The sequence below is a fragment of the Podarcis vaucheri genome, assembly GCF_965113315.1.
Source record: "Podarcis vaucheri genome assembly, chromosome: 8".
Taxonomy (NCBI): Eukaryota; Metazoa; Chordata; class Lepidosauria; order Squamata; family Lacertidae; genus Podarcis; species Podarcis vaucheri.
The window spans coordinates 6,855,472-6,881,440 of record NC_138766.1 but is presented as its reverse complement, the minus strand read 5'-3'; the positions used below and the strand labels follow the sequence as shown (position 1 = coordinate 6,881,440).

The window sequence follows — 25,969 nt, the reverse complement described above, 5'->3', positions numbered from 1 at the left end:
CAAGATTCATTAGATGTTACAGATTAGAGAAAAGGAGAAGATGTGGGGTTGCTGCTTTTGGCGTTGGCATATATCCTTCTGCACGGGACTGTCTCAGATGGGCATTGAGGGCAAGGCAGGTTCTAATGCTAGTGGGACAAGCAGCCAATAAACCCAACCACCCATGTATGTACTTCTCTTACTTTGTGACTTTACTAAATACTTGTGTCAATTACCCGTATTTTTCGCTCTATAACACGCACCAGACCATAACACGCACGTAGTTTTTAGAGGAGGAAAACAAGAAAAAAATATTCTAAACAAAATAGTGGATATATGATTTTTGTGGTTCATGCTGTGGCCACAGACATGTGATCTGACAGTGAGTTTGGAGTAGCCCAATGCAAAAATCCTGAGGATCCATGTGGATCCATGCTTTGTAACCATGGAGGAGAGAAGGAAGGGGAACCATGGATCCTCTGCTCATGACTGCAGCAGATCCCCCCCGACACCCGCAGGCATTCGCTCCATAACACGCACAGACATTTCCCCTTACTTTCTAGGAGGAAAAAAGTGAGTGTTATGGTGCAAAAAATACGGTACATTGTCTGCATATCATACATACAGGCTGCATGTTCCCCTGGCTTTGCCACCTTACCATTATGGAGGATCATGAGCAATCCAGACATCCTAAAAACTATGCTGCTGTACAGCTCTAAGATGAGACACCAGAGAAGACCACATTTCCCATCAAGTGGCTCTTCTCGGTCTCACAGAGAGATCATTCCCAGCTATGTTCCTGGAGATCCTTTAACTGGAGAGGGTAAGAATTGAATCTGGGACCTTCTGAGTACAACAAACTATAGAATTCCACCACTCAGCTATAGAATTCCAAATGTGGGGGAGTAGAGATTATTATTGGTCACCTGTTTATCCCACTTTTCCTCCAAGAAGTTCAGGGCAGCTTAGAGGTATGTGAGTGTGGGATCATTCCATTTTATCTTCTCAACAACCCTGGAGAAAGGCCAGGCTGAGAGAGATGTGACCAACGCTGCCCAGTGAGCTTCTTTTTGGATGAGTAATTATTTGAACTCAAGATTCCATGTTTCAACATTCTGTCCATTGCACCACAGGCTTCAAATATAGAACCTCTCAAAGCTGCCATACCTAAGCATTGCCACAATACACTTATTATTAATATGTCTACTTATGTGAAACATCTTCTGTTCATATTTGAGATACTTTTTCTAGATATTTCTCATTCTTTGCTTTCTCCTAAAATGGTAAAAACATAAGCTGAAATCACTATGCATAGACTGCTGGTTAAAAATAATATACTCTGTCACATAAAGCCTAATTCCTATAACTAAATATTTAATATTATGGAGAATCAAAGAGTGCAATGAAATTGGTTTACAAACAGATGACAGTAGGTCCCGTTCCACATGTGAATATTTATCATTTGATGACTGCAGCATCTAGTGTGAACACAGATGTCACACCACAAATAAAATGGCTGAATGTTCTGAAACACAAACTCAGCCCACAAATCCAACATATCAGTTCAGCTGCCAAGTGATCAAACTGTGTTCACACAGTTAACAAGTGATGTAGTTGTTCACATGAACTAGCCCTAGATTTTATACTCAAGGTGTGAAAGCACATAATTAACTCCAAAGGTTTTCATACTTCTCAATAAGATTTTATTAATGCAGTTGTCGTATAATGACTGTAATGTTTTAATTTAGCATGTTCTAAAGCTTCCCAATCATCTCAAACTCCTGAACTGTCTCAGGCTTCCATTGGGAAAATACAGCTGATGAGTTTTGATCATATTATGAGTCTGTCACCATATGTGAGGTTAGAAATGAATTTCCCCATCCACAAGAGTGGTGAGTGATAAAACCTGGGTATCGTCCTCCCTTAGAAGTGTGTGTCATCTAAGAACTAGGCATACATTATACTTCCAACAAGGCAAATAAATGCATAATACTGTTTTGATCTCAAATCTACTTATTTAACAACTATGAAATAGTTTTTCTTGTCAAAGAGAGTAAGCAAACATTCACTCCGATTCTTTGTTTCCTGGGGGACTCTGACAAATATTTCTTTTGACCAAGAGAAGTCTAGTTTTTATGGGAAAAAGTGGTGTGCTTGTTGTATGTGTGGCGTAGGTATTTTCAAATACCAAAAACTATAAGATTCTGGTAAAGATAAAATAATATGAGTGGAAGAATGTTCTTCCAACCCCCTCTTCATAAAAGCACATAACAATTAATAGCAGGCATTATATTTAAAACCTCAGACACCAGATCTGAAAGGGATAGCTCACCTGTGTATTGGCCGAATCTCCATTACTGCTACTAATATCTTCAGCAATGAGGAAGGGATCCTTTATTTCACATGTATCTTTATTGCTCAGAGTATTGGAATAATTTGCCTTAGAAATATTAAACTGACTTTTCCTAGAGTCTGTGGTGAGAGAAACCTCCTGGCAGTAGGAGTGCAGAAATGCTCGGACTCCATCGATCCCCACAAACTGTGAGACGGGAGCGCCACTGAAATTCACACTCCCCGACTCAAGCAGCTGAGAATTTCTCCACCTGTGCAACTTGATGGCCAGTAACACAAGGAGGAAGATGAAGAACAAGCAGGAGACAAAAGCCACTGCAAGGACCAGGTAGAAGGTGAGGTCAGATGGAGGCTCCAAGGGCGCTGAGATGCTGCTGAGGTCTGAGAGGATTGCAGGGATGGCATCAGCCAGCACCACAGTCAGAGTGGCTGAAGCAGAGAGAGGTGGCTGCCCATTGTCCTTCACTAAAACCACCAGGCTTTGCTTGAGGGCATCTTTCTCCAGAAAGAATCGGGCCGTCCTGATCTCTCCCGTGTGGAGCCCCAGAGTGAAGAGCCCTGGCTCGGTGGCCTTGATCAGCTGGTAGGAGAGCCAGGCATTCTGGCCAGAGTCTGCATCCACGGCCACCACCTTAGTGACCAGGTAGCCTGGCTCTGAGGAGCGAGGGGCCAACTCTATCCCTGTGGAGCCGTCAGTGGGAGGGGAAGGGTAAAGGATTTGGGGAGCGTTGTCATTCTGGTCCAGGATGAAGAGAGTCACTGAGACGTTGGAGCTGAGTGGTGGAGAACCTCCATCCTGAGCCTTGACCAGGAACTTCATCTCCCTCATCTCCTCATAATCAAAAGAGATCAGGCCATAGACAATCCCAGTCTCAGAGTTAATGGAGAGGAAGGAAGATACTGGGGAGTCACTGATGTTGTGCTCAATGATGGAATAAGTGACTCTGGAGTTCTCTCCACAGTCTGGATCATCAGCCTTCAGGGAAAATATGGAGGCCCCTCTTGGGTTGTTCTCCATTAAATACGAAGTATAAACGGATTGCAGGAAGTGTGGAGGGTTGTCGTTTGTGTCTAAAACCTCAAGTGGAATAACAATCGATGTGGAAAGTGGAGGGGTCCCGCGATCCGTGACTGTGACAGTGATGTTGTAGGCTGCCACTTGCTCTCTGTCCAGGGCTCTTGCTGTCACCAAACTGTAGTAGTTGCCATAGGCTTTTGTCAGTAGAAAGGGGAGGTTGCTGGGGATAGAGCACGTGACTTCTGCATTCTCTGCCGAATCCTCATCTTGCACATTGAGAAGGGCTATTGCAGTCGCTGGTGGAGAGTTCTCAGGGATGGAGCTGATAAGTGAAGTTATTTCCAGTTTGGGTGCATTGTCATTTACATCAGTAACAAATATCAAAAGTTGAGATTTGTCAAAGAGTTCACCACCATCATGGACCTGGACCTCAATTTCATGAAGTGTAGACTCCTCGTAGTCTAAGCCTCTTGCAAGCGTAATTTCCCCAGTTTGTGAATTCAAATGGAATATTTGTGAAGCCCTTTCTGTGATCTTTCTGAATGAATATTTCAGTTCCTTGTTGACACCTTCATCCAGGTCAATGGCTTTTAATATAACCACTGTGGTACCAACAGGAGTATCTTCCCTAACGCTTACTTCATAGCTATGATGGCTAAAAACTGGTGCATTGTCATTAGCATCTAAAACTGTCACTTGAATCTGTACAGTTCCTGTCCTGACTGGATCTCCCCCATCATATGCTGTGAGGACCAGATTATGAATAGCTTCCTCTTCACGGTCCAAAGGCCTTTCCAGTACCAATTCAGTGTATTGTCTACCATCAACTGCCTCTTGCACATTTAGGGAGAAATGGCTACTGTTGCTGAGTTTGTATCCTTGAAGGGTATTGGTGCCCAAATCTAGATCCTGAGCTTCATCGAGGGGAAAGTGAGATCCGGGTGCTGTGGTCTCACTCATTTTGAGCTCCAGTTTCTCTGAATGGAAGGTGGGAGCGTTGTCATTAATATCTGTGATTTCCACTTCAGCACCATATACTTTCATTGAATCCCCCACTATGGTATCAAAATTCAAGACACACTTTTCCACTTGTCCACAGAGCACCTCTCTGTCTATTCTCTCTGTGACGTACAAATGACCACTCTTATAATTCAAAGCAAAATACTGTGTCCTACCTCGAGAAACAATGCGGACTCCACGGCGTGAGAGCTCTTTTAATTCCAGCTTCAGGTCTTTGGCGATGGGCCCCACGAAAGAACCTTTTTCTGCTTCTTCAGGGATGGAATAATGAATCTGCCCTGTAACAGCTTGCCAAACATGAACCAGAATGAAACAAAAGACAGCTCTCCTGCAATCCTGGGAAAAGGTTTCCATTGCCAGTTGTACTTCTGTGCCAAGGTGAAGATCCTACTTCTTTGATAGAGTGGCTATATTTTAGATTTGTCTGTATGTGACTGAAATTCTTAATATATACACACATACAACACAGATATCTCTATTGCCTGTATTTTAAAATACAGATTTGATTTAATATAAGATCCTCCAGTTGTTCAGATTCCGTACGTGTGATCTCTCTTTCTGCATTTTCTGTAATGAAGCGGTTGGATGGGAAAGTTGAATCTCTTACTAAATTGTTCAGCCTTGGTTGGTAAACAGCGACACCCAGAGTCCTAAAACAATAACTTCATCTTCTTGGTGCTTTCTGAAATGCCATTTTCCTTAGTATGGTATATTTCTCATCCTGATACATCAGCTGCAAGTACAGTAGATGACCAGATAAAAACTCCCACTCCATTTGTGTGACATTTTGTAGCAATCCAGGTTCATGATTGAATCACATTTCTGATCATGGAAACTGATTGTTCTCTGCTTATAATCATTATACTGCTATTGTAGGCTGTTACTCTCCACACAGTCTCTTGGAAGTTGCTAGACACTGTGACGATCTTGTCTGAAATATCATGAAATATATTCCCCTGATATTTTCTGGTACTTTAATAAGCATTTTTTTCTGTTCAGATTTTAAATAATGCGGAATCCAGCTAGAAACTCACGTGCATATATGCATGCACACACGTGATTATAAATCTTTTCCGTGCTATCTAGAATTTACTCTATTATAAAAATAGATAACTTAAATTATGGGAATAAAATAATGATAAAATATGTTTCCAAAATATTTATTTTTAAAATGTTTATCCCACCCATGCCCCCAAATTTGCTCAGGGCAACTTTATCTCAAGAAATATAAGGATAAGGTAACAGGAAGGGTTGTGCCCATAACATACACATTCATATACGCATTTACTCAAGGACGAATACATGGTACATTAAAATAGCATGTGTGGACCCTGTGACATGGATCAGTGCCGTGATGCAGGGGGTACCCTAATCAGGCTCCCATTTCCCCCCAACATGTTGCTTTGGGTGATCTGCACTGAGGTTCTGGCACAGAGAAAAACATTAGACCCACCCATTCTCATGTTGTGGCCCTGATCAAAATTAGAAAACCTTCACGACTGCTTCTACAAAGAAGAAAATTATATTAGGATCACCAAATGCAGAGCTCCTATGTAACAAGTAGTTTATCTCTCAGAAGATCCACTGCGTTCAAGCACAGGCGTGTGTGTATGTGTACACACACACACACACACACACACACACACAGAGAATATTGAATCCTGAGAATTGCTGAATCCTATTTTAAACAATACTGTTTTTCTGATTGAAATGTTTACATGCAGTCTCAAACAGGTCCTGCAGAGAACTACAAATAAATACAAAAATGGATTTTAAAGGACTCCTAATATTTTTTTTATTATAGTTATATTTTGCCTTTCCTCCAATGAGCTTACATGGCTCCCAGCCCTCTATTCTCTTCACAATACAAATGATGTTGGTTAGGTTGATAGGTCAGTGACAGGCTCAAGTTCACCCAGTGCGCTTCATGGCTGAGTGAGGATTTTAACCTATCTCTCCCCAATCCTTTCATCTCCAAACTTTCAGAACATTGTGGGAGGGATTCAAGCACACAATTAAACTCAACTGAAGTGCTCTGATGCCATTGCACAACAAATCTGTTTGTAAAAAATTGGGACTTTTTGTGGTTAGGCAAGTGCCAGGGAAACGCCCTGGAAAGAGTGAGGTGAATGAATGATTCATGGGAAGATGTATAAATGCTGCAGAAACAAATCAGGATCCATGCTCATTGTCACAGAACCTCCCTGCAAACAAATCAGAACAAGTGTGCAATAAAGATACTGTATAGTCTAGCCTCCCCAGTAAGCTTTGTGCAAGCAAATCAGGATGACTTCTCAATAAACAGGTTGTCTCAAGGGGCCCCTAGTCCAACAGTCAAACAGCTACACCACAAGAACTTTCTTTCTATAAGCACTACACTTCTAGAAGATTCATCTGACATCAAGCATGTCTGTAGGAATGTGATTCTGTCAAGTGTTTAGGGGGAAAAACATTTTATCTTATACTGTGTTGTGATGCTAAGCATGACATGAATTATCCAGTTCTGATTTTGTCACCTAAAACTGCATCAAGTATTCTCAAATTCTCTGCTTCTCTGAAATCTTTATCATCTCTTTCTTTCCAAACTGGTTTGAAAACTGATTCTTTTTTCCTTTTTAAAAATAATAATAATCATAAAAGTGTAGAATTATAGCAAATTATTCGAAATGAGTGACCAAACGAATTCAAAAATATGGAGAAAATTACCACCACCCTATCTCTGAAATAAGTTAAGAAAAAAGCTTTGCAGAATGTTTGGAATATGCATCCACCTTCATCCAGCAACAAAGGATCCACACACAGATAACTGGATCTGAACCTGAATGCCCATCCTAGCTTGTCAGGGCTAAGTTAGTTTTTGCCTCTTTCCTCACCTGATCATTTTGTTTGGGTAGGAAGTTATTTGGCTAATGTGTGGAATCTTCAAATATTAGATTCCTCTATCCAAAATCTTAAATGGCACAGCCCAACATCACAGAAGGGTGCTGATTGTTTCAATTCTAAGTTGAGGATTGGGAATTTGGGCAGGTACAAGCTATAAGAACAAATGAAAACTGAGGACATTGCAAATTATCTATTAGGTGCATAAATAATTCCTCTAGTATTCACTGCAATTAAAGGTGAAAGAATATTGCCGTAGCAAATGGCAGACATTGTAAAGCACCCCAATTTTCATTGCACACAGGGGTGCTATGAAATGATATCATAAAATGTGAACTAAGTGGGTGGGATCCAAAATTATTTATCACGTCCTCTTCCTTCCTCCTTCTCCACTCCCGTCACTTCCAGACTGTGACATGTATGCACATTTAACCGCCTTATTAAGTATCCATATAGATGGCAATATGTAGATCTGTAAATAAGTAACTACAGAGCACGTCTATAACGACAGTAGGATTAGTCAGAATTAATATAGATAAAATGATTGCTTCAGCAACTAGAAAAACAAGGACTATTTAGCATCTGTTATAAAAGAAATTACCGTATATTTCTTTTCCTCAGACTGTACATCATTATGAATCTATTGGAAGATACATCCACTATCTACAATATAGTTCTTCATATATAGACACAGTTTAAAAGTAGTGCAGGAGATAATGTGAATAATATCTAGAATGAAAACTCACCATGTTTGCATTATCCATCTCAGAATTAAAATGGTTTTCTCTGCTGCCTGTAAAAGGTGGAGCAGTTTTGTCATCACAGATAACATTGTCTGCAATCTGAACATTAGGTGTCAGGAATGCAAACTCATTTTTCCTGGTCTCTGAGGACAGACAGAGCTGGTAGGTGTAGGGCAAAGTCCCTTCTTCAAAATTCGGTGGGAATACAGTACCAGCCTTTGAAAAAGGAGTAGGACCAAAGCACTGAAGGAACTGAGGACTGCTTGATGTGCGAAGCTTCGTAACAACTGCCAGAATCACCGTAAGGAGAAATAAGAATGAAATCACAGCTAAAGTCAGTACTAAATAAAACTGTAGGTCAGATTGATTATGTGAATCAATAATTTCACTGCTCACTTCTGGGAGTGCCTCTTGGAAGTTCTCAGCAAACACCAGGTTGAGACTCACAGTAGCAGATAGTGGTGGCTGCCCATTATCCTTGACTAAGATGATGAGCTTCTGCTTCACAGCATCTCTTTCCAGAAAAGCTCGTGAGGTCCTGATCTCCCCAGTGTGGGACCCAATTCTGAACAATGCTGGCTCTGTAGCCTGAAGCAGGTGGTAAGAGAGCCAGGCGTTATGTCCAGAATCAGCATCTACTGCCACTACCTTGGTCACCAGATAATCTTCTTCTGCTGAGCGAGACACCATCTCAAACAAGGATGAACCCTTGACTTCCTGTGAAGGGTAGAGGATTTGAGGATTGTTATCATTCTGATCCACAATGAACACTTTCACTGTGGTGTTTCTGCTGAGTGGTGGGGAGCCACCATCTTGTGCTTTCACTTGGAACTGAAACTCCCTGATTTGCTCATAGTCAAAGGAGCGTTGGGCATAGATCATGCCATTTTCTGAGTTAATGGAGATATAAGAGGACAGAGGCAGGTTCTCCATATTACTATTGAGCAGAGAATAAGTGATTTGCGAGTTGTACTCTAGATCTTCATCTGTAGCCTTTACACGGAAAATGGAAGTTCCAGCTGGATTGTTCTCTGACAAATAGGTGACATAGGAAATTTTTTCAAAAGCTGGGGGGTTATCATTGATATCTGAAATCTGCAGGGAGATGGTTCTGTGGGTGGAAAGAGGTGGTGCACCTTTGTCTGTGGCTATAATTGTGATATTGTATTCTGGAGTGCTTTCTCTGTCCAAGGGTGCATCTGTAACCAACTTATAGAAGTTATTGGATGTAGCAATTATTCTAAATTGCCAATGACTTTGTAAATGACAAGTAATGTTCCCATTGTCTCCAGAATCTTTATCGTTTACATTGATAAGGGCTACCAGGGTTCCTATTGCAGAATCTTCTGGAATTGGGCTGGATAAGGAAGCCAGGATCACTTCTGGGGCATTGTCATTCTCATCTAATAGCTTTATTTCAACACTGCAATGAGTCACTAATCCACCTCCGTCTCTTGCTTCTACTGTCATTGCATATTTCTCTGCTTCTTCGTAGTCCAACAACTCCTTAACTGTAATTGTCCCATTCTGGGGATTTAGGAAGAATTTTTTGTGAGTGTTTTCAGGGATGTTGCTAAAACTATACGTGATATGACCATTTGAGCCTTCATCTCTATCTGTGGCTTTCACTTGTATTACTGAAGATCCTTTTGGGGTATTCTCTTTAAGACAGACCTTGTATACTTCTTGTGTAAAGATTGGTGAATTATCATTTACATCAATGACACTGATCCATATTTTGGCTGTACCAGTTTTGGCAGGCTTCCCTCCGTCCAGAGCCATAAGAATTAAATGGAAACTGCTTTCACTTTCACGATCCAACTGTTTGTTCAGTACTAATTCTGCATATTTCTTCCCATCTTCTCTCTCTCTAGCTTCTACTATGAAATACTGATTGGGCATAAGGTGGTAATTCTGGAGAGAATTTATTCCAACATCTGGATCTTCAGCAAACCCAAGCACAAATCGGGCTCCTGGCAAAGTGAGTTCACTTGTCTCTAGTTTGATATTCTCATTCACAAAATGTGGTGCGTTATCATTGATATCCTGGATCTGTACAGTAACATGAAAAATATTCATAGGATTTTCAACCATCACTTCAAAACTAATGAGGCAATATGCATTGCTCCCACATATTCCTTCTCTGTCTATCCTGTCATTTACATATAGATTCCCATTTTCTGCACTGAGAGAGAAATATTGCTTTTTACCTAGGGAAAGGATATGCAGATTGCGATTTGCTATTTCTCCAGCATTCAGCTCCAAATCTTTGGCAAGATTTCCTACAATGGAGCCTTTTTCCATTTCCTCAGCGATAGAATACTGAACGTGCTCTGAGGCAGTCTGGCACAACAAGGACAATAACAAGAGGAGTGGTACTTGCCTTTTTACCGACCCATTTTTCGCTTTGTGCCTGTTGTCCATCTGATTTGGTGAGACAATTGCTTTATTCTTTTCTTGCATATTTTCATTAGATGGAGATTCTCAAGTTCCCATCAAGACCCACAAATCCACAACAAGGAAGTATAAAAGCAGTCACTGTCCCTTTCTATATGTTGCAGTGGGTTTTATTTCCTTAGCAAAAGTGTTTTAACGTCCCTGTGTTCTACTATCTCCCAGTTCTGCAGTCTGTGGCTGAACAATGGCACTGCAGGAAGCATCGCTTAGCAGATTCCATGCAGCACCATGAGATGCAGCACATTAGCCAACAGCGACACTCTGAGTCTGAGATGGAGAACTTCATGTGCTGCTTCCCCCCCTTCTTCTAGTGCTTGGATGTAGAATACAAGAGCAATCTATTTTCAAATGCAGTATGAGAAGGTTTTCTTGATTTGTAACTACTTTCTGGTGTTTTGCTTTTACAGTAGCAGGAAATGGAAATATATTTCAAGTGCTTTAGAGATGCAACAACCTCCCCATCCCTCAACTTTTCCATCTTCCCTCTGTACTTCCACAGATAACTGATGGAAGAGATTGTTATCACTCAACAACATTTTGTAGCCAATTAATGCAACTTCTATGTCCAGCTCTCCTCTGTAAAACAATACATTTAATAAAATTCAGCGATATTACTATTTTTAATGAAAAGGTGAGCAACTAACAGAGCAATCCTATGGAGGTTGGACAGGCAGCATGGATGGCAGAGATAATTGTAGCAGAGGAACCAAGTGATGAATAGGGCACAAGATAGGAGCTGGCTTTTCTACTTTCCCCATTTTCTTTCTTGTAAAAAAAATATGGTTCCACCAGGGCTGGTGTAGTTTCCCACCTATTCCATCCTTGAGTAGGTCTGGGAAACAAGGGAATCTAAAGCCTCCCTGGAGCACCCCCTTCTTGCCTCTTCCACCCATAGAGCACTGCCTGCAATACAGCCATGGCAACAGAGTGTTCTGTCACTGGTCAAGGAAGGGCCTCTCCAGTGGAGCTTCCTCTCTGCTGTTAGATAGCCTCCTCTGCTCAAAGGCGAAGGTCTGCAGAATCCCAGGTCCCCTGGGACCACTTACAACAGAGGACTAAAAAAGTCCTTGCTACTTACTCCAAACTCTTCTCTAAACGCTTGGACAAACACTTGTAAAACCGCACTGGTGGTTATTTTTCTAATTCATTTTATGCATGCCACTTACAGGGTACCAAATACAGAGAGAGGAATAAAACAAAGACCTTTAAAAAGAGTTAACTTTGTCATCATTTGTCACTAAAATGTTGGCCTGGGTTTAAGGTGAATACATAATGGCATGCATGAGTGCTAAATAACAGTTTGGCCAAAGTTTGAACTGTTTGTCAATGTATCCTCAAATACTGTTGTGACATAGAATCATAGAATCATCTAGTCCAATCCCCTGCAATGCAGGAATATGCAGCTGTCCCATAAAGGAATAGAACCTGCAGCTTTGGCATCATCAGCATCATACTCTAACCAACTGAGCTATCCAGGCTGACAATACTGCAATACTATTAACATTTATATTCTAGCTGCACAGTTCTAGGAACATCGCTGAATAGTTATGTAACTTCATTTAAAATACTGAAAGCAGTAGAAAGACCGCAGCACCAGATCATAACCATTGCCACCTGATTCATGGGAGTGAGTGTGCCATGAGAATTGGATTCTAGTTGGATTCACAGTCTGAGACCTCTACATATACAAAACTTGTTTTTGTATGAGCTTTGGAGACCCACCTTGCCCGCCCATCTCATTCATCAGTCACTCTATCCTTGCAGGCTGCTCTTCCTGGCCCAGGCAAACTGACTGTCAGTAAGCATTCCGAGTGTCTGTGCCAGATGGTGTTTGCAGTGTTGAATGCTCTAGAAAAGACACTCCTTTAACCACACCATGCATCTTGACACTTGACATGCCCATAGTGCTGTCCTCATACAGATGTGGTCCCCAGATAATATTGCTCCTGGCAAAGATCCATGGAAGCCTCTATGTCCTACCTTCAGTTTGAACAAACAGAAAGCTGGATCACTCCAGAAATGAACAGCTCAGTACAATGTTGAAACTTGCATATGTGTGATCACAGAAGTGTGAATATAAATGATAAAATTATATGAATATACAAGATGACAGGTACAGAATTTTGTTATAATTCACATTTTAAGGCACTTATTTTCCAGGCTCCAGAAACTATGCATGGATACATATTCGTGGATTCAAAAGTTTGATAGAGTAACATGGTAATTAAGCACATATAAAAATGTGTTTATTACCATTCATCTTTAATCATTCCATTCCCCACCCCTTGTGCGCGTCAGACAACTTGCTCCTTGGAGGAAGAGATTTGTCTATTTCTTGCTTATTTATCTACTTAATTTATACACTACTCTTCAAGCCACAGGTTTACAATCAGATCAAATAAAATCAATATATAAAATCCATAGACTAGTACAAATTTTTAAATGGAAAACATGGCAACTCATAACAATTCAACTAAGTAGCAATTTCCTAATAGCAACAGCAACAGCAAACTAAACACTTTTTTTTCCTAATCAAGTCTCTCCTTCTCCAAACATCACCTGAAAAAAGTTTGCCTTAACTAGCCACCTAAAATTATATAGATATGGGACTAGATGCACCTTAGAAGGGAGGGAGTTTCACATGTGAGGAGCCACCACTGACACTGCCCTCCCCTGGGCCTTGCACCATCCTGTTTAGAGACCACCAAGAGGGCCTCATCTGCTAAAGCATGGGCAGACTGATATGGAAGAAAGTGGTTTCGCAGATATTGGGCACCTCTGTAGAGTACCATGTACCCTGATGGTGAATCAACAACAATTCTATGCAGATCACATGCTTCGTCAAAGCACTCTCATCTATGCGTTGGTCTCCAGGTGGCATCACATGATAAAGGAAGCAGCAAGAGAGGAACTGCGATTTATTTCACCCTTCATTTGTCCTTTCTAGTCTAATGCACCAAGGGAGGGACGTATGAATGTCTTCTGAATGCATGAGCTCTAAAGGCATCTGATTCTGAATCATATCCATCTAACCACAAAACTTAAGAATGTTTGCAAATTGTTCGTAAATAGTATAACACAAGACATCAGTTTCACCAATGAGTGCTGGAGGACATCTGCAAAAAGTCTCTAAGCATAAAAATATTGATAAGCAAAAGGTTTACAGCCTAAGGGAGTTTAGCGCATGCATCTGAGAAAGCATGCATTGTAGCTTTCTTTGACTAGAAGGGAATATTAACATGTTGAATTGTATTGCAACCTGGACTGTTCCATTTTAACATCTATAGTTAGAACAATCGTTCAAAGGCCATTTTATGTGTCCTCTTCATAGTTTTAACATCATTAACAGCATGATCCAAATGAATGTTTACCTGGAGTTAACCCGAGGGACTTACTCCTGGGAGGGTATGTACAGAATTGGAGCCTTGGGGTGCTTCCAGATGGAGGTTTAATATTACAAATGGTTCACTGAGATATTGCAAATGGGTCACTGTCAACATTTTTTTTAAAATGTATTTTTATTAAAGATTTTCTTGGTTTACACATTGTCAACATTTTTTAAAAAATAATTGGATTGTTCGTGGCAACAGTTAAATGTGGCCTGGTGCTGGGACTGTTGGCTATACCCTCACCACTGTATAGCCAGCAAGGTTACCAACAGCTTTATTACTGGGAGTCTCAGCAGTCTACTGAGAAAAGCAGTTGGTAACCTTTACCATAGCGAGGAAGGAACACAAAACAGCAAAGTAGGAGAGAAGTACTGTAATATCAGGGCTGTGAGTGACACAACTTCAAAGTTCTGGAAAGCAGTGAGGATGGAGAGAGAGGAAGTAGAGGAGGCTTAATAATAGGCTGGAAGGGGGAAACAACACTATTTAAGCTTGTGGGTTTTAGAAAGGAGAACAGTCATTGTCTTTCTACAGAAAGGAATAAAGAACTCTAAATCAGAGATTGAAACACGGAGTACAGAAGAAACCTGAAAATCACTGATCACATCTTAAAGGGGGAAAATGCAACACATGAGTTTTTCTCTTATTAAAAAGAATTTGCCAAACTACAGAATTTCATAACTACTTGAGACACATTGCACTTTACTAACAAAAAAGGTGAAGGCTAGTGAAAAGTTGAAAGCCACAAGGTAAGTGGTAAGTTATCATGATATAAAAGAGACATAACACAGTGTTAGGTGTGCCTATTTTTCAGGAAAGTGTCCATAATTGCTGACAGATGAGACTTGAGTCACAGATATGTCAGACTGAAATCTCAGTAAGTGACTGCAAAAAGGCCCACTTAAGTCAGAGGGGCCCATATATGCATAAATATGCACAATACAATAAAAATGTTTATGAGATGTGCAATGAAAATAATTTTTACCTTGTCAATATTCTCCATCTCAGGATGTAAATTGTTTCCTTCATTGCCTGTAAAAGGAACACTAGGTTTCTCACTGCTAACAATATTGTCTACCATCTGAACATTGGGTGTCAGGAAGGCAAACTCATTCTTCCTGGTCTCAGAAGACAGACACAGCTGGTAGGAATAGGGCAAAGTCCCATCTTCAAAGTTGGGTGGGAAGATGGCACCATTCTTGGAATGGGGAACAGGACCAAAGCACTGTAGGAACCTGGGATGCCCTGATTGACGGAGCTTCATTGTAACGGCCAGAATGACAGTCAAGAGGAACAAGAAGGAGATCACAGCTAAGGCCAGCACCAAGTAGAACTGCAGGTCAGACTGATACTCCGAGCTGCTGGGTTGGCTCTTCATTTCCGGAAGGGCCTCCTGAAAGTTCTCAGCAAACACCAGGTTCAGAGTCATGGTGGCCGAGAGAGACGGCTGCCCGTTATCCTTCACCAGAATGACCAGTCTCTGTTTCACAGCGTCTCTCTCCTCAAAGGCCCTGGCGGTCCTGATCTCTCCAGTATGAGAACCAACCGTGAAGAGTGCCGGCTCAGTGGCCTGAGTCAGGTGGTAGGAGAGCCAGGCGTTGTGTCCAGAATCTGCATCCACGGCCACCACCTTGGTGACAAGATAATCTGCCTCGGCCGAACGAGGCACCATCTCAAACAAGGCTGAGCCCTTGGCTTCTTGTGAGGGGGACAGGATACGAGGGCTGTTATCATTCCTGTCAAGAACAAAGACCCTGACGGTCACATTGCTGCTGAGAGGGGGAGAACCCCCATCTTGGGCCTTCACTTGCAGCCGGAACTCTCTGAATTGTTCATAGTCAAAGGCTCTCTGGGCATAGATGGTGCCAGTCTCAGAATTAATGGAGATATAGGAGGAGATGGGAAGCTCCTCGATGTTGCTGTTGAGGATGGAGTATGTGATCCGTGAGTTCTGGTCCATATCAGGATCAGAGGCTTTGATGGTGAAAATGGAGGCACCTGAAGGATTGTTTTCAGGCACATAGATAGCATACAAAGATTTCTCAAAGGAAGGGGCATTATCATTGATATCAGATATTTGTAGTAAGATGACTTTATGGGTGTTCAGTGGGGGAGTTCCATTGTCAGTGGCTGTGATTGTAATATTATATGCAGGAGTTTTTTCTCTGTCCAAAGGGCTGTCTGTCAGGAGTTTGAAGTAATTGTTAGACGAGGGAACAATCTTGAAGGGCTGATCGTTTTTCAAATAACAACTAACCTTTCCATTCTCACCAGTGTCTTTGTCTTTTACATTGATCAGAGCAATTAAGGTTTCAGACACAGAATCTTCTGGGACTGGACTAAATAAGGAAACCAGAGTTACCTCTGGGAAATTGTCATTCTCATCAATAATCTGTATTTCTACTTTACAGTGTGTTACTAATCCACCTCCATCTTTTGCCGCAACTGTCATAGTATATTCTCTGGTTTCCTCAAAGTCTAATGGGCTCATAAGAGTGATTGTGCCATTACTAGAATGCAAGTTGAATTTCCCCTGAGCACTTTTTTGGATGTTGCTGAAATGGTAACTGATTTTGGCATTTGTACCTTCATCTTTATCAGAGGCTAAAATCTGGAGCACAAGGGAGCCAACAGTAGCATTTTCCTTCAGACTGACCTTGTAAACCTCTTGGGTGAAGATAGGTGGGTTGTCATTGGCATCTGTGACATTAATCCATATCTGGGCAGTTCCAGTCTTCCTAGGTTCACCCCCATCCAAGGCTGTGAGGATCAAGTGAATGGTCTGTTCACTTTCCCGATCTAGTGGTTTCTGAAGCACCAAGTCTGCAAATTTATTTCCATCCTGACTCTCTTTAACATCAAGGCTGAAATATGGATTGGGGCTGAGATGGTAATTCTGAAGAGAATTTGTCCCAATGTCCGGATCTTCAGCTTCTCCGAGGAGAAATCGTGTGCCTGGTACAGTAAATTCACTTGTCTCCAAGTTGATTTTTCCATTGAAAAACTGTGGTGCATTATCATTAATGTCCTGGATTGCTATTGTTATGTGGAAAATATTCAAGGGGCTTTCAATTACCATCTCAAAATTAATAAAGCAAAGCGGATTTTTGCCACATATTCCCTCCCGGTCTATCCTGTCATTTACATAGAGGTTTCCATTCTCTGCATTCATAGTGAAATATTTCATTTCATCCACTGAGACAGCATGCATGTTGCGTTTCCCTAGTTCTTTGGCATTTAGTCCCAAATCCTTGGCAATATTCCCCACAACTGAACCCTTAGCCATTTCCTCAGGAACTGAATAATGAATCTGCTCTGAAGCAGCCCAGCAGGAGGGCAAGAATATTAAGAGAAGCTGTACTTGCCTTGTGAGTGCCCTGCCATTCTTCTTGTGTCTTCTCTCCATTTGGCTCTGTGAAAAATCAGCTGTTTCCTTTTTTTAAGAACCAGATCAAATTTTCACCAGTAAGTCTCCATAAAAAAGAATAAACCGTCTTTCTCTTTAATTTGTAAAAATCATTTTTGTATTTTCTTTATGTGAGCAGCAATGCCTTCTCTCTGTTCCCTGATCTGCACAGCACTAAAGAAGTAAGCTCACTGTAGAAAGGATCAGTGGATTTCCATCACTGTATGGCTACTAGATTGGCCAACAGCGGCACTGTGAGGTTCAGCAGGAGAACTGCAAGGGATGTTTTCAACCTTTCAATTTAAGAGACAATGCAACGTGGATATAATTAAAGTTTTATACAGTAGGAAAAACATGCAACTTGAAGTTTACACAGGAGCTATTTCTACTGAATTTTGACTTGAGCTGAATATTTGGGAATCTTTGTTTTGGAATCAATAACACTTCAAACCTTTCTATTTGCCTGGGTAAATGGCTTGCAATGTAGCAAAGGATTCTTTTCTTGGTATCTTGGAAATAATATTATCAAAGTTACAATCCTGAGCGCCAGAATCTCAACAGTCTCAACGTTGTCATCTCAGGTTATATATATATAATCTCCTGTTTCCACTTAAAACAAATCTTGGGAAGTTTACTATATTTCCATGATAATGTCAAAACATAAAAACAATTTCCCCCCAACCACAGATCTCTTGCAGAACTTTCCCACTCCTTCCTTAGGAGAAAGGCTTGATGAGCGAGGGAGAAGAAATCTCCAAAAGGACTCCAAAGATGTCCCATCCCAGCCAATGAAGGGAATCCCTATGCAGCTGGCAGCACTTGTGCTCTCCCACTCTTTCTGAAGATATTACAGGCATGATTGGTCCCTGCTGGGGCTATGTAGAATTATTATTATTATTATTATTATTATTATTATTATTATTATTATTATTATTATTACCAAGGCTCTCTGACAGGACAATTTTTAACTACTGCCAAGTTGGGAGTGGCAAGTTAACAATCTGGCTTTGTCAAGGTACTTAGGTCCTAACTAGGTGGTAGAACAGGCAAGATCAGGGCAGAGTGCAGAGAGTAGGCTGGTGAACACACTGAGAAATCAAGGTAGTGAAAAGACGTTTCCCCAAACCATTCATTGAAGGGTCACTGATTAAAGGAGATCTGGGACTGAGAGTATCTTGAGGCCTGGTTGCATGTGCTAGCCTGCTGTCTGGCCTAGAGGTGGGCGACACTAACAACAAAATATTAATATATAAGGGCAATAAAAAGCCAAGAACACATATTATACTCTTGCTCTTCAGGTCAAAGGGAGGCAGCAGGAGATAGTTTCTTAAAGTCTCATCTAAGTGGAAGAGAACTCCTCACTGGAGGTGCAGAAGGTAAGACAACTAAGTAGGGACAGAAGACACAGATCAGTCGCTAACAATGTTGTGGCTTTAGTTTATCCTATTTATGTGTCTTGCACTTTTATTCTGGGATCCACAGTTCCAAGAGAGGAGCCACTGCAAAAAGTATAAGACTCAAACTAATTTCAGGAAGAAATGAAGCCATTGCTTAGAAAAGAGAATTATTATACTGTTTTACCGCATTGAAGGTTTTTGGTTTCTTTCAGTTTCTGTAATCTGTAGTCAAGATTTTATATGACAAACTTCCATGTATTCATCTATTTTGTTCACTTTCATTTTGTTCATTTGTAATGTGCGGATACTGCATATAGGATGTGGATGTTATTGTCTGATGTCAGAAGCTATTAAGACCATTAAGGACAGGTGAAACGGCAGTGGTTCTGCTTTTGCTATACTTCGTTATTTAAGTACTATCATCACCATCAACAACATTTTTAGACTTTTAAATTGCAAGCTGCTTTGAGGGCATAGCCATAAATCATAAATAAAATAACCAGGCAGAGGCTTTTCAAAATAGCAAATAGTTTTGCACTATTGTGTTCTCTCTGGACATGGGATGTATATACCTTTGTGTTGGTAGCTCTACTTTACTTTTACATTTTTCTTAATTTAAATTATTCTTTCCTGTCCTTTCTAAATTGGTTTTGCCAATGGCTATCCAAATTAAGACACACTAGAATTCATACTGGGGCTGAAGTGTGAGCTGTGAGATTCCTAGTTCTTCAGTTACAAATTTTCTAGGCAGCTTTAGAACTCTGACTTGCAGCCTCTGACAAAACTTGGGACCACACTTGACAGGCTTGCTCTTGCAGTTGAAAGGCAGATAAAAATGTTTAAAACTAAATACATTTCAGACTACAGACTAAGATAATGTATGTGAACATGTTCTAAATACTTGAAGTACTCTCTGGAAATTACTGATACTATGGGAGAAATATACCAGGTGTTTTCTCTTTCATAACATCCAATTAGCGATTTCATTCTAAGGCCCCACATGTTCATAATTTTAAGATTACCAAAGCCCCTTTCATTTTATTTTGCCCCAAAGAACCACAGGAAAACACCTTGGCCTGATTTCTCCTGGAAAATGTCTCCTCCACTCAACACATTTTCATAAACACACAAACACAGAAAACACATAGATATTTTCCAGTAAAATGAAAATATATATCTATATCATCTATCTATTTGCTTTCGTAGATTTTCACGGGTACAGGAATGCAGGTTTTGGTGTCTTCGGGTGTCTTCCCGTGTAAGAGTCGGGGTGTCTGTGCGACGTTTCGACGAGGTCTCACTCGTCATCTTCAGGCTGGTGCTTTCGGCTTCTTGTCACTGGAACAGAGCAGAATCTGGTGTTTGAGTTCCTATAAATACTGTTGAGGGGTGTGGTGTATAGCCTCCAACGTTCTGGGCAGAGAGGAAGTTCCTAGATTAGTGTGCCTTTTCTTCTTTTGTTTCTTAATTACTTGAGGGATATCTTGAGTGATTTCATGAGTGATATTCTGAATACCACTGGGTGGGTCATTAAGTGTAGATTAGTTGCTAAAGCTTTTGTGTCTTGACCTCTTGAGCTTGTGAAGAGTTTTTCTGAGAAGATGGCTGTGCTGCATTTAGTTGTGCTCTGGCTTGGCTTCGTGTATAGGGGCGAGCTGTGGTTTTGTGCCTTGTGCCAGCCAGATCTGTGTAGGGGTTGCAGGGGGTAACAGTATTTATAGGAACTCAAACACCAGATTCTGCTCTGTTCCAGTGACAAGAAGCCGAAAGCACCAGCCTGAAGATGACGAGTGAGACCTCGTCGAAACGTCGCACAGACACCCCGACTCTTACACGGGAAGACACCCGAAGACACCAAAACCTGCATCATCTATCTATCTATCTATCTATCTATCTATCTATCTATCTATCTCTATCTCTATCTATCTATCTATCTATCTATCTATCTATAAAAAATCATTAAAAGAACCAATTCCAACAGTTTATGAACCAATCAGACTTGAAAGATTATTCAATCAAGTTGAACCAATTAGTTGGTTAAAGGCAGATTGAAAAACAATAAATTAAAATATATTAGTTGTATAAAAAAAGATTATGGAATCAGCAACAAAGATTCTTAAAAATTTCCATGCTCAAAGCAGCAAGAATGAATAAAGTAGGTACTGCTCAGATTAAAACTCACCATATCAGTTCTATCCATCTCAGAAATTAGGATATTGCCTCCATTGGCAGTCAAAGGTGCATCAGACTGAGTGTTGCATGAAACATTCCCTGCAGTTTGAAGATTGGGTGTTGGAAAGGTGAACTCCTGTACCCTGGACTCAGAAGATAAGCACAGCTGATAGGAATACGGCAATGTTCCTTCTTCATAGTTTGGTGGGAAAATGACTGTGTTGTTTGAATGGGGAACAGGAGCAAAACACTGCAGGAATTTGGGGTTCCCTGATCGCCGAATCTTCATGAGAATGGCCAGAATTACTGTCAGGAGGAATAAGAAGGAGATCAAAGCTAAGGCCAGCACCAAGAAGAACTGCAGATCCGATTGATACTCGGAGTCACTGGGCTGGTGGCTAATTTCCGGAAGTGCCTCCTGGAAGTTCTCAGCAAACACCAGGTTGAGACTCACAGTAGCAGATAGTGGTGGCTGCCCATTATCTTTGACTAAGATGATGAGCTTCTGCTTCACAGCATCTCTTTCCAGAAAAGCCCGTGAGGTCCTGATCTCCCCAGTGTGGGAACCAATTGAGAACAGCCCAGGTTCTGTTGCCTGGAGCAGATAGTAGGAGAGCCAAGCGTTGTGTCCAGAGTCAGCATCCACAGCCACCACCTTGGTCACCAGATAACCCTCCTCTGCTGAGCGAGGCACCATCTCAAACAAGGAGGAGCCCTCTACTCCTTGAGAAGGGTAAAGAATCTGAGGGCTTTGGTCATTCTGGTCCAGAATACACACTCTCACGGTGGCATTGCTGCTGAGGCGGGGGGAGCCTCCATCTTCGGCCCTCACCTCCACTTGAAACTCCCTGACTTGCTCATAGTCAAAGGAGCGCTGAGCATAGATAGTGCCAGTCTCAGAATTAATGGAGAGGAAGGACGAGAGAGGCAGCCCCTCAGTGATGCTGTTGCAAATGGAGTAGGTGATTTGAGCATTCTGGTCCACATCTGGGTCGGAGGCTTTGACCCTGAAAATGGAGGAGCCTGAAGGATTGTTCTCCGGGACATAGGCAGTATAATAGGGTTTCTCAAAGGCAGGGCAGTTGTCATTGATGTCAGAGATCTGCAGTGTGATGGTTTTGTATGTGGAAAGAGGAGGGTTGCCTTTGTCTGTGGCTGTGACTGTGATATTGTACTCTGGAGTTCTTTCTCTGTCCAAGGGGGCATCTGTGAGAAGCTTATAATAATTATTGGAGGCTGATACCATTTTGAATGGCAAAGTGTGTTGTATGTCACAAGCAATCTTCCCATTGTCTCCAGAGTCTCTATCATTTACATTGATAAGGGCTACCAGGGTTCCTACTGCAGAGTCTTCAGGGATGGGGCTGGATAAAGAGGCCAGAATCACTTCTGGGGCATTGTCATTCTCATCTAGGAGTGTTATTTGAACTTTACAGTGAGCCACTAATCCACCTCCATCTCTTGCTTCCACTGCCATCACATGTCCTTCTGTTTCCTCAAAGTCCAGAATCTCCTTAACTATAATTGTTCCATCTTGTGAACCCAAGTGGAATTTCTGACGAGCAGTTTCAGGGATGTTACTAAAACTATAGTTGATCTGGGCATTTGAACCATCATCTCTATCTGTGGCTTTCACCTGGACCACTGAAGACCCTTTGGGGGCATTTTCTTTCAGTTTGACCATGTATACTTTTTGAGTGAAGACTGGTGGGTTGTCATTTGCATCAATGACAGTGATCCATATTTTGGCTGTTCCAGTTTTGGCAGGCTTCCCTCCATCCAGCGCCGTAAGGATTAATTGGAAACTGCTCTCACTTTCCCGATCCAACTGTTTATTCAATACTAATTCTGCATATTTATTTCCGCCTTCTATTTCTCTCACTTCCAGAATAAAGTATGGATTTGTGCTAAGGTTGTAATCCTGGAGAGAATTCACCCCAAGATCAGGATCTTCAGCTTGTCCAAGGAGAAATGTGGTGCCTTGTAAAGAGGATTCAATTATCTCCAGTTTTATATCCCCATTTACAAAACGTGGTGCATGATCATTAATGTCTTGGATCTCTACAGTTATATGAAAAATATTCATAGGACTCTCAACCACCACTTCAAAATTGATGGAGCAGATTGCAGTTTGACCACATAATTCCTCTCTATCAATCCTCTCCCTTACATACAAATTCCCATTTTCTGTACTGAGAGTAAAGTATTGCTTTTTACCTAGGGAAAGGATATTCAGATTGTAATTTCCTATTTCTCCATTATTCAGGCTCAGGTCTTTGGCCAGGTTTCCTACAATGGATCCCTTTTCCATTTCCTCAGGGATGGAATAATGAATGTGCTCTGAGGCAATCTGACCACACAGAGAGAATAATAAGAGGAGAGGTACTTGCCTTCTTAGGGATCTGCTGCTATCTTTCTGTCTGCCGGCCATCACTCTTGCAGAGAAATGTGCTTTATCCTTTCTTTCTGTGATTAGTTAAATTGAGTAGTATTAAATCCCATTCACTCTGTAGAAGTGTTCAATAAAGAATCATGAACGAAGTCAGTAGCTGCTGCTGGATTTCTATACCTTGCAGTGGTTTTGTTCCTGTGTTCTGCTGTTTCCCGGCTCTGTAGTTTGTTCATGAGTAATCAAATTGCAAAAGCATCTGGTAGTGGCTTCTCCACTCCTCCATGAGAACTATATTGGCCAACAGTGACACTCTGAGTCTTAGATGGAGAACTGCAAGATGTGTCTTTTCTTTTAAGTAAATAACATGTAAAGGATTTCTTGCCATTTTTAATCTTACATACAATGATTCTCAGGTAGAGAATCTTTTGTGGTATGGTAAAAAAATAATAATTAGAGTTTGGTTTCTGTGTTTTGAAATTAGGATAAGCAACAACTCAACTTAATTAGACAAAACTGACCTACAGAAAACCAGCAAATTATATATTTTAGAAATTATCCCTTTCCCAAGTAATTTATGTCATTTTCCCTACCTTATTACCCCTGAGTACTTAGGAATGATAGCTTCAAAATACCAGAGAAAATTGATTATTTTGTAATAAACATACAAGGGTGCTGAAAATTATTCCAGTCATTTAATTTGCCCCTACGGTGCTTTCACACTTTCGTAGCAGCACATTTGGCATTGCTCATGGGGGTGCGCTTCAGAAAGCTGAACTGACTGATTAGTGTCCTTGTCTGATAGTACAGTTGTGCAATCGTATTTTTCTGACAGTTAGAAACTATTCATCCATATAGGTACGTGTCAACATATTTAACCCCAGGAAGTAGCTCTCAGACCTAATGAATTCTGAGTTTAAAAGTTATTTCCCCAAAATGTGCAATAAGGCCTTTGGAATCTTTGTGTCACACAAAATTTCCCCTCTAAGGTACCACAGTTCTACTTTCTATTGCACCAATTGCCTTGCTGGCAATCGTCTCCTCAACTACTTGCCAGTTGAGGCACTTAATCAGTCATGTAAGTAGCTGTGTTAGTTGACAGTGATGTGAGTGATTCGGGATACCTGGAGAAATTCCTAATGTTTGGCAAGTTCTTTTTCTTCTCTAAAGGCATTACTTGACTTATGCAACTCAGTCATATAATGAGAACAGCACTAAAAGTACAATGCTTACTCAAGATCATGCTACAGTTTTTCTTGGGAACTTGAGTCCTCTCTCTCCCCACCCCTCAGGCTTTCCATAGGCTTCCCTCCCTTCCCAGATCACACTCCTCAACCCCTCACTGGCCTTCTTCCTTGCCCTTTTCAAGAGCTTTTGCTGGCTGCAATGTGTCCTTGAACTAGGATATTGCTGCTTGCCTGACTGGAAGAGTCACAGATCTATAGAAGTGGAGATATTGAAACCTCTGAATTTTACATGGTTGAAATGTGGTCTATTGTACAAAGGTAAGAGTCACATCAATAAAATATCATGGTTAGAATGCTAAACAGTGGAATGCTAGATTACGTTGTGGAATACTAAAGCAGCACTTGATAAGGCATTGTCTAGCACTGCTATGGCTACCTACATGTCTCGTAAAATCACTTACTATACTCTTCCCATTATGTAGAGAGAAGGAGAATGTAGTCTAGAATATTTGGCTCCGATGTGAACACATTATTATGAGTAGAAGAGGAAAGCATGCAATATATGTTTTAATTCCTTGCATTGTAAATTGGTACACTCAGAGGAGGACTAGAAGATCCGTGTTTATTTTCTGAATTTCCAGATCAGTATTGCATTCTTTTGATGAAATTCTGAACAATATGGTGACATAGTTCAAGTGTGTGTGTCTTCCTCAGAAGTAGAACCTTTACAGTGCATGCGCATATTGCTTCGTTCAGTGAATGGGACCTTCATTTAAAAGCTTTCTCAGGATAGAGAGCTGAGCAAAATAATGGAGCTCCTTCTACACTGGAAGAAAGATTAAACACAAAAGTAACTATTTTGGAGCAGCTTTTTGTCTTCACCAAAATCACAGGTGTTTGGGACAAATATGTGCATGCTTGTGTGTGCAGGTGCACACACAAGTCCCATCCTCAACATTTCTCTGTGTGCACATTCATTTCAGACCTCCTGCATTTGGCACATCTCCTTGGCTGAATTCAGCCCCAAACTCTTAGCCTCAGCAACTGGACATCTACACAAAACACAGCTATGACATAAAATACAGGCAAATCCACAGTCTCTTCACTTGCTAACCGAACTTGTGTAGATAGAATAAATTAGAAGCACATGATTAACATAAAAATATAAGAAGAGCATGTTGGATCAGGCCAGTGTCCTATTTCAGAATATTATTTTCCTTGCGGTCAACAGGTTGCCTACAGGAAGCCGAAAAGTGGGACCTGAGTGCAGCAGCACTCTCCTCACTTCTGATTCCCCACAACTGGTATTCAGAGACATACTCTCTCTAACTATGGAGATAGAATCTAAACACCATTGCTAGCAGGCCATGAAATAGTGTTGTCCATGAATGTGTCCATTTCTCTTTTAAAACCACCCAGGTTAGTGGGCATCACTACCTCTCATGGGAACAAACTCTGCAGTTTAACTCAGAGCTGTGTGAAGAAGTATTTTCTGCTGTCTGTCCTGAATCTTCCAACATTCAGCTTCATTGGATGTGTCTTAGTTTTAGTGTCATGTGGGGAAGGGGCACTTATCCATC

At 41.1% G+C, this 25,969-nt stretch overlaps 1 protein-coding gene across 1 annotated transcript; it reads right to left on the bottom strand.

Moving 5' to 3' along the window:
• Window positions 1–2,272: 2,272 nt before the first annotated feature.
• On the bottom strand, window positions 2,273–4,723 carry LOC309539787 (protocadherin gamma-A4-like; the record flags this gene model as incomplete). Its single annotated transcript, XM_082236123.1, has 1 exon — window positions 2,273–4,723. One exon carries the CDS (start codon window positions 4,721–4,723, stop codon window positions 2,273–2,275), a length of 2,451 nt encoding a protein of 816 aa, XP_082092249.1.
• Window positions 4,724–25,969: the final 21,246 nt, after the last annotated feature.